Raw genomic sequence first — 10,466 nt, 5'->3', positions numbered from 1 at the left:
CAGCCCCTGCACACAGAGGCCAGCAAGCGCATGGGGCCAACAGTGTCTGTCAGCAGCCACAGCCTGCCAGCCCCTCGACCGGCGCACTCTGGGGCTCCGCAGCCCGCCACCAGAAGTTCAGAGAAGCCACCTCTGAGCTGGACAGATGCCAGCTGAGGAGGCGATGCAGTGGGTCGTGCCCGGAAAAAGGAGAGCATGCTAGGCCAGGAGGGATGGGACAGTGGGGAGGGAAACCAGCCGTGCTGGGATGCATCTGGCCATGTGGGACCTCAGCGAGTTAGCGGGCGGCTGGTTGAAGAGGGACGGTTGCCATCTCCGGGGCATGGCACACGTGCCCACAGAGAGGGCTCCGAGTGCCGCCTCTGGCATGCATGCCATAGGTTCGCCACCACTGGTATAGGTGGTACCTTGCTCAATAGTAATAACTGTGAGAAGGATCTTGGAGTCCTAGTGGACAATCACTTAAATATGAGCTAGTAATGTGCTGCAGCTGTCAAAAATGTCAACACAGTTCTAGGCTGCATTAACAGAGGGATAGAATCAAGATCATGTAAAGTGTTAATACCACTTTATAATGCCTTGGTAAGACCACACTTGGAATACTGCATCCAGTTTTGGTCACCACGATATAAAAAAGATGTTGAGACTCTAGAAAGAGTGCAGAGAAGAACAACAAAGATGATTAGGGGACTGGAGGCTAAAACATTTAAAGAATGGTTGCTGGAACTGGTATGTCTAGTTTAATGAAAAGAAGGAGTAAAGGTTACATGATAGCAGTGTTCCAATGTCTCAGGGGTTGCCACAAAAAAGAGGGAGTCAGGCTATTCTCCAAAGCGCCTGAAGGCAAAACAAGAAGCAATGAATGGAAACTAATCAAGGAGAGAAGCAACCTAGAAATAAGGAGAAATTTCCTAACAATTAGAACAATTAATCAGTGGAACAAATTGCCTCCAGAAGCTGTGAATGCTCCAACATTGGAGGTTTTTAAGAAGAGATTGGACAACCATTTGTCTAAATGGTATAGGGTTCCTTGCCTGAGCAGGGGGTTGGACTAGAAGACCTCCAAGGTCCCTTCCAACTCTATTATTCTATTCTGTTCTAAATATTGTTATACATAATGAGGATCAGTTAATACATTATGTTGCTTTATGCTGTTGGCAAATAAATATGCAATAGGAACTGCACCAAGAAACAGGTTTTATTTATTAAGACCTCAAATAGGTGAGATTCTAACCAATTCAACAAACACCTCCCCCAAAATACAGCTTGGGATTCCATCCTACAGACTTGAAATTCAGTCCTTTGATATGGAGGTTGCCCTCGACTTACAACCATTCATTTAGTGACTCTTCAAAGTTACAACAGCAAAATTCAGACACTTGGCAACTAGCATGTACTGTATTTATGATAGTTGTAGTGTTCTGGTATCATGGGATCTCCTTTTGCAACTTCTGACAAGCAAAATCAATGGGAAAGCCAGATTCACTTAACAACTGTGTTACTGACTTAACAACCATAGTGATTCATTTAGCAATTGTGGCAAGAAAGGTGATAAAATGGGGTAAAGCTCACTTAACTGTCTTGCTTAGCAATGGAAATGTTGGGCTCAATTGTGGTTGTAAATTGAGGACTACCTTTATTAGACAACAATCTATTATAAATAATTCACAAATCATTATCCTTTTTGAGAATTGTACTCATGAATATCTCCTATGTCTAAGTAGTAGATCTAATGGAATGAATGGAAGAACAGAAGATTCATACACAGGATCATGTTCACCCTCAACCTCACAATACCCAGGTATGCAATTTCATTTACTGGGGACACCCCTAACTTGATTTTGAAAAGCTTAGTTAAAATCATCCCTTCAATTCCAATTGATTATACATCTAGGTGAACTTTCAGGGATTAGGTGAGTTGTGTACGTAAACTACTTATCTAGCAATCAGTAAACTTCCCAGTTAGATTAGATCTTTCATTTCATGAATAGTTCCTCATGTAAATGAATGCTTTTTTCTATCCGTGGGAGAATATCTATCAAATTTAATAAGTTATCACTTATTCTGAGGTTCTACAAACTGGATTCTCTTCCTCATTCAAAATTACAGAGAATATAGAATTAAAATTTTACATTACCTGTCCACTTCTTCTTTACACATTGAAGCAAATGTAAAACACTCTGTTATCCCATTAACTGCAAGCAGCAAGACATACAAACTATACCAACGAAGGAGAGTTGGACCTGATTAAACAAGTAAATTAATCACACATAACCCTAATTTTGTACACAGATGCAAATAAAAATATTGATAAATTATAAAAACAAGTTACAGTATAATCTAGCAATTTAAATAATTTAGTTGTCTGCATAATATAAAAAGATTCAGGTATTCAATTTCAAAGCAAACACAGTATAAGAAATAGTATCAATAAATAGATTTGAATATGAGATAAACTCTGGATGCAATTCATTTTACTTTTTTTAGTTATTAAATTTATATGCAGTCCATTTCGCTGATAAGACAGCTCTGGGCTGCTCCTTTCTTGGTCTCCATCAATGTCAAACAAACTAGACAAACTAAAGGCCTCAAAAAGCCCATTGCAAGCCAGATGGCTGCTTCTAATGTGCATTCCATTAACAGAATTATACGTCTTTTTCACGAAAGCGGCAGATGCCAAAAGACAATTGACTAATCCATTCTGCTTATTCCAGAATTTATTTTATATTAAAAATTGAGCCATCCATTGAAAGCCAGATAAATGTATGTAGAGTGTATCAAGCTGCTACCTAAAAAGACAAACCAAATAAATAGATTAAGTTGATAGTGATTTCAACTCTAGCAACGCTCACATGCCTCAGGGAAAGGTTGCTGCTGAATTTTAAATTATGAGAGTGGAATCTGCAGCCCAACAGATGCTACTAGGCTACTGTTCCCTGTGCAACCTTAATCAGTGTGCCCAATGGTGAAAGAAGCTGGAAGCTTACTTCATCAAAGTCTAAGAGAGCAGAGGTTTCCTTCTCCTATTACACAAGATGAATGGAACATAGAAGTAAACCACTAACAATATAATACAGAGGGATTTTTTTTTTAAAAAAACTGGTTCTCATGACAGAATTTCCCTTCCTACTTCCTCTATGGCAGGGGTCCCCAACCTGTGGGCCGTGGTCCACTACCGATCTATGGCCTATTTGCAACCGGGCCATGTAAGCAGTTGTCTGGTTGCTTGGGGTCTCATTCATGCAAGCATCACAGGTGCTCTCGGCCCCACTTGCGCGAGCAATGGGTGCTCGTGCACATGCATGCGTTCACACACTTGCCTGCCCCTCTCACAAAATCATCCCATCTTTCCCTCCTCTCCCCTCGAGCCGCCAACCTTGAAAGGTTGGGGAACTCTGCTCAATGTAGAGTTTGCTTTCAAAATGATTGTCAATCTTTCCATCAAAGGAAGATATTATATTTCTGGACACGGCACCCAGAAAACCATCCCAGAATTCCTAGCACTGAAACCTCATTATAACTGTAATTTCTCACAACAAAATCCAGGTGAACAATGCACGTTTATTCAGAAAACCAGATTTGAAGGGAAAGAGTGTGCACCNCAGCCCCTGCACACAGAGGCCAGCAAGCGCATGGGGCCAACAGTGTCTGTCAGCAGCCACAGCCTGCCAGCCCCTCGACCGGCGCACTCTGGGGCTCCGCAGCCCGCCACCAGAAGTTCAGAGAAGCCACCTCTGAGCTGGACAGATGCCAGCTGAGGAGGCGATGCAGTGGGTCGTGCCCGGAAAAAGGAGAGCATGCAAGGCCAGGAGGGATGGGACAGTGGGGAGGGAAACCAGCCGTGCTGGGATGCACCTGGCCACATGGGACCTCAGCGAGTTAGCGGGCAGCTGGTAGAAGAGGGACGGTTGCCATCTCCGGGGCATGGCACACGTGCCCACGGAAAGGGCTCCGAGTGCCGCCTCTGGCATGCATGCCATAGGTTCGCCACCACTGGTATAGGTGGTACCTTGCTCAATAGTAATAACTGTGAGAAGGATCTTGGAGTCCTAGTGGACAATCACTTAAATATGAGCTAGTAATGTGCTTGCAGCTGTCAAAAATGCCAACACAGTTCTAGGCTGCATTAACAGAGGGATAGAATCAAGATCATGTAAAGTGTTAATACCACTTTATAATGCCTTGGTAAGACCACACTTGGAATACTGCATCCAGTTTTGGTCACCACGATATAAAAAAGATGTTGAGACTCTAGAAAGAGTGCAGAGAAGAACAACAAAGATGATTAGGGGACTGGAGGCTAAAACATTTAAAGAATGGTTGCTGGAACTGGTATGTCTAGTTTAATGAAAAGAAGGAGTAAAGGTTACATGATAGCAGTGTTCCAATGTCTCAGGGGTTGCCACAAAAAAGAGGGAGTCGGGCTATTCTCCAAAGCGCCTGAAGGCAGAACAAGAAGCAATGAATGGAAACTAATCAAGGAGAGAAACAACCTAGAACTAAGGAGAAATTTCCTAACAATTAGAACAATTAATCAGTGGAACAAATTGCCTCCAGAAGCTGTGAATGCTCCAACATTGGAGGTTTTTAAGAAGAGATTGGACAACCATTTGTCTAAATGGTATAGGGTTCCTTGCCTGAGCAGGGGGTTGGACTAGAAGACCTCCAAGGTCCCTTCCAACTCTATTATTCTATTCTGTTCTAAATATTGTTATACATAATGAGGATCAGTTAATACATTATGTTGCTTTATGCTGTTGGCAAATAAATATGCAATAGGAACTGCACCAAGAAACATGATTTATTTATTAAGACCTCAAATAGGTGAGATTCTAACCAATTCAACAAACACCTCCCCCCAAATGCAGCTTGGGATTCCATCCTACAGACTTGAAATTCAGTCCTTTGATATGGAGGTTGCCCTCGACTTACAACCATTCATTTAGTGACTCTTCAAAGTTACAACAGCAAAATTCAGACACTTGGTAACTAGCATGTATTTATGATAGTTGTAGTGTTCTGGTATCATGGGATCTCCTTTTGCAACCTTCTGACAAGCAAAATCAATGGGAAAGACAGATTCACTTAACAACTGGGTTACTGACTTAACAATCACAGTGATTCATTTAGCAATTGTGGCAAGAAAGGTGATAAAATGGGGTAAAACTCAATTAACTGTCTTGCTTAGCAATGGAAATTTTGGGTTCAATTGTGGTTGTAAATTGAGGACTACCTTTATTAGACAACAATCTATTATAAATAATTTACAAATCATTATCCTTTTTGAGAATTGTACTCATGAATATCTCCTATGCCTAAGTGGTAGATCTAATGGAATGAATGGAAGAACAGAAGATTCATACACAGGATCATGTTCACCCTCAACCTCACAATACCCAGGTATGCAATTTCATTTACCGGGGACACGCCTAACTTGATTTTGAGAAGCTTAGTTAAAATCATCCCTTCAGTTCCAATTGATTATATATCTAGGTCAGCGGTGTCAAACTGCCGGCCAGATGCGTCATGCCGAAACCACGCCCACCCCATTGCCAGCAATGGAAAAAAAGTCACGATACGTCGTCATGTGATGTTGCAAGTTTGACACCCCTGATCTAGGTGAACTTTCAGGGATTAGGTGAGTTCTATACGTAAACTACTTATCTAGCAATCAGTAAACTTCCCAGTTAGATTAGATCTTTCATTTCATGAATAATTCCTCATGTAAATGAATGCTTTTTTCTATCCATGGGAGAATATCTATCAAATTTAATAAGTTATCACTTATTCTGAGGTTCTACAAACTGGATTCTCTTCCTCATTCAAAATTACAGAGAATATAGAATTAAAATTTTACATTACCTGTCCACCTCTTCTTTACACATTGAAGCAAATGTAAAACACTCTGTTATCCCATTAACAGCAAGCAGCAAGACATACAAACTATACCAACGAAGGAGAGTTGGACCTGATTAAACAAGTAAATTAATCACACATAACCTTAATTTTGTACACAGATGCAAATAAAAATATTGATAAATTATAAAAACAAGTTACAGTATAATCTAGCAATTTAAATAATTTACTTGTCTGCATAATATAAAAAGATTCAGGTATTCAATTTCAAAGCAAACACAGTATAAGAAATAGTATCAATAAATAGATTTGAATATGGGATAAACTCTGGATGCAATTCATTTTACTTTTTTTAGTTATTTATTTTATTTATTTATTTATTTATTTAATTCAATTTATATGCCGCCCTTCTCCCGGCGGGACTCAGGGCGGCGCACAACATATTTAAAACAAAGGCATATATACAATCCCCCCCTGTAAAACCGAATTAAACCAAATTTTAAAGTTGTGTTATTTCAAATTCCTTAAAATGAACCCAGTATAAAATCCTCCCTAGNATGTAGAGTTTGCTTTCAAAATGATTGTCAATCTTTCCATCAAAGGAAGATATTATATTTCTGGACACGGCACCCAGAAAACCATCCCAGAATTCCTAGCACTGAAACCTCATTATAACTGTAATTTCTCACAACAAAATCCAGGTGAACAATGCACGTTTATTCAGAAAACCAGATTTGAAGGGAAAGAGTGTGCACCTTTTCCTGATCTTGTAGAAAATAGATGCTTGAAATGCAGATAAGTGTAAAATGTATGTCTACACACACTCTGACTCATTTCTCTGCTTTGAATTCAGATCATTGCCCAGTCTTAACAACATGTAATAAATCTAAGGCTGCCAGATCTGGGCAGTAAAAATCTAGACAACTATGAGATGGCAGCAAATAAATATAGAAAACTCTTTTGCTGACATCTAATGATGACATCTGTGTGTTTCCATTCCAAAACTGGTAGCTCCTGCAATAGACCTATTGTAATTATCACATTTCTTGATAACATTTAATTGTAATACAATTGCTATGTATCAATCTTTCCAAATCTTCTCTATCTTTCTTGGACATAAAAGTGTATCAAAGAAGCTTTCAAAACATAATTTGATATTTATGAAAGTACTTTTCAGAAAGTAAACAGGTATTACCTGATCCTGAACTGAGCATTGATCCTCCATAAAGATCCAGTGCCAACTGCGAATAGGCAAAACCAAATACTGTAATGGTTAAGCCAATCAAAAGCACTAGTTTCAACAGTGATTCTAATACAGTAGCTGCCATAGAAATTTCATCCTAAAAAGGAATTATATTTATTTAATGGAAACAACAAAACTGTATGTTCAAGATTATTATGCTAAATGTATAATCAGAATAATCAGATTGTATTCATTTATTTATTTGTATTAAATTTATAGGGCAATAGGGAATTCTTGGCATCTTTATAATATGCTATGTTTAGTTTTCTACTCACAGTGAAGTTATGACTATTAAGCAAAAAACATTTTTATAGAATATATTTGACAGTAGACACATTTAAATGTACATGATATGCTGAATGTTACAGACATAAATTGATCTGTACAAATTGCTTCATTAAAAATATCCTAACTTCACTGGGAAATCTTCTATGGAAACTAAATACATTTAACAGCTATCTTCAAATGCAGTATAGGGAAAGCAAGAACATTCAACATTCCTAGTAAACTATATCAGACTTTTTTTTTATTTTTACAGCAAATCAATCAGATCTTAAAATAAACATGATACTTAGGCCTACTTTATCTAGGCTGCAAAAATCCAGATGACTGCAGATGAAAATTCTCTTTGTTGCTATTTAATGATCTTCCAGATTTCTGCAGCCTAGATTTCCAAGCCTTAATTATCCTGCACTGTTTGTTTGTTTTAAATTTAGATCTTTTCTCCAGAATTCAAGACAGAACATGTAGCACTCTCCGTCATTTTTTCCCCACAGTAAGAGGCCTGTGTAGTAGGTAAATTATTTAATATTACTTCTACATGGAATGGAATGGAATGGAAATAGGAACAGGAACAAGAACAAGAACAAGAACAAGAACAAAAACAAGAACAAGAACAGAATAGAATAGAACAGAACAGTTCTTTATTGGCGAAGTGTGACTGGATGCACAAGAGATTTGTCTCCGGTGCATAACATTTCGCATTTTACTCACAAACTCTTATATGAAATGTATATTCATACTTATTCAAGAGCTAGCAATTCAATCCTGAATACTTTCACTGAAAATTATTTACTACAGTGAAATTAATTGAAAATAACATCCTGCTTTTAAATCACAAATTCCAGTATAATTTTAGCATATTTATATATATTCTGTATATATACCTTTATATGCACACACATTCCTTATAGAACAATGTGTTTCATTTAACTTTTTTTGAAAACCATGATACATCAAGATTTTTCTTTTTTAGTTCTGTAAAATACTCTAGAACTAATTAACATACAAAGAGGTCTCATGCAAGGATGGAAAACCAGCACTGTGTTCTGAAATCAGCCAAACAAATCTTTCTGAGAACTCCCAAAGTAGAAACTGAACGATTCATTTTCCTCCAGGTGCTGTTCCCTGGGACTAATGGTGGAGGAAGCTGCGTCTGAGGCCATATTATCCATACACTTATCCCTCAGCCTTTTAGACCTCCCATTAACTTCAGAGAGTCATTTCTAAAATGAAACAAATATATTCCTTCCTTTTACCCGTACTCTTTCTTACCATTCAATTTTACCAAATAGCTTTCTATGTCATGTGTCTGATTAACAAAACACTTAAAATGACTTTCAGGCATATTTTTATCCTAAAAGCATTTATTAAGGTTACAGAGATGTCAGTACGGCATGGTGGAATTGCTTAGATCTGAGATTCTTTTCCGTTGCACATACATTCCAGGCATTTTTCCCTCCTCTATTTTGGGGTCATGGCTCACATCTTCCAATTAACTTGGAAGATGTGATTTACTTCCGGTTTCTTTTTCCCGGGCTTTCCTTATTCTCCTCCCCCTTTCACTGTTGCCTGATTTAATTATAAAAATACCAGACAGTTCTGCATATTGTCAAAGCAAGAATATACAGTATTTGCAGCGTTGACATCCTATCATAATATAGAGCAAGGGTGTCAAACCGCCAGCCCGCGGGCCGGATGCATCATGCCGAAACTGCGCCCACCCCATTGCCGGCAATGGAAAAAAAGTTGTGATAAATCGTGACATGTCACGTGATGTTGCAAGTTTGACACCCCTACATTGTGAGAAGAGGTTCTACATTGTGAGAAGAAAAAATCCTACACCCATTCTCCATTCTATGCTTAATTATCAGTTTTCCTCTCTTTCTAGTGAAAATGTGTATTAATGCTTTAGAAAACACTGATCAATACTTTCATCCTTTTTATTTCTATAGCATGTTAAATTAATTAATGAGAAGACTAAACTTACCTGTTTTTGCAACTTAGTATCTTTCCCACGTTCTAGAACTTTAGCAAAGTACACATAAAAACTCTCTTCTATTGGTAAAAATATAAATCTAGCTGTCAAAGAACCAAGGTTGTTTATAATATCATATACACCTTTGTAAAGGAGGAGAAAAATACAGTTAATATGTTTATTATTAACTTATTATCTTTTCACAATATAAATTAGTCTCTACCTAAAAACATTTCTACATTTTGCACTGATAGTAGAAGTATTATAAGTATTATAAATAACATTCTACAATGGTCCACATACATTATTATGAATAATACTTGCAACCCAAACTAAAGCCAATATATCAATTTAAAAATAAAAATAATATAATTTATTTTCTTAACAATAATCAACCAGAGAAACCCACTGCATTTCACACTAATGAGCAAACCATTATTACTGTGGCAAACTTATTTCATACAAATGGAAAATCATTTTGAATTCCAAGAAAAATAAAAGGGCAACATTTTAAAAACACTAAGACTCTGCATTTGTTTCACATCCATTGAACTACAGCAGAAATCTCCAATGTGATGTTTTCCAGATGTGTTAGAATTAAATCCTTATAATTCAATGTTCTGTAAACTCATTGACCAATAAAGACCACTATATTTAAAGGGTGCCATGTTAGAAAGTCAGCTGTCTCAATTTATCCAATACAGCATATATTATTTCGTTCTTTCATTAACATGGAATCAGATGTCTATATGACATTATCATTAAGAGAAAGTATACACTTAGAATCAGTTCCCTGCATGACTGATGTTTACATACGGCATCACTAAGAGACAATTAAAAATTGCCACACTCGCCTATTCGTAAATTCATACTGAATATCACTCCTCATAATTCTGATGTCTCCACAGAAGTATTAATAGCTACTTTACTGACAGGCATTGATGTTGTCCCCCAGTTGGGCCTATGCCTAGGTTTTCTTTCTTTCTTTCTTTCTTTCTTTCTTTCTTTCTTTCTTTCTTCTTTCTTTCTTTTTTTCTTTCTTTCTTTCTTTCTTTCTTTTTCTTTTTCTTTCTTTCAGAAACAAACTCCTGCCTCATTTTCACCTGCATC

At 37.5% G+C, this 10,466-nt stretch overlaps 1 protein-coding gene across 1 annotated transcript in view; it reads right to left on the bottom strand.

Annotated features, from left to right (window-relative positions):
• RFT1 (RFT1 homolog) overlaps window positions 1-10,466 on the bottom strand; it is a 35,979-nt gene that overhangs the window by 8,846 nt on the left and 16,667 nt on the right. Inside the window, exons 9-11 of the mRNA XM_015822340.1 lie at window positions 9,369-9,499; window positions 7,052-7,196; window positions 5,863-5,968 (exon numbers count right to left, since the gene is read on the bottom strand). Coding sequence (XP_015677826.1) covers window positions 5,863-5,968; window positions 7,052-7,196; window positions 9,369-9,499 — 382 coding nt within the window. The remainder of the gene's footprint in view (window positions 1-5,862; window positions 5,969-7,051; window positions 7,197-9,368; window positions 9,500-10,466) is intronic.

The sequence above is a fragment of the Protobothrops mucrosquamatus genome, unplaced genomic scaffold, assembly GCF_001527695.2.
Source record: "Protobothrops mucrosquamatus isolate PMUCROS unplaced genomic scaffold, P.Mucros_1.0 scaffold1526, whole genome shotgun sequence".
NCBI classification, from domain to species: Eukaryota; Metazoa; Chordata; class Lepidosauria; order Squamata; family Viperidae; genus Protobothrops; species Protobothrops mucrosquamatus.
Note: the sequence above shows the minus strand (reverse complement) of the source record. Positions and strands in the feature narration are given on the sequence as shown.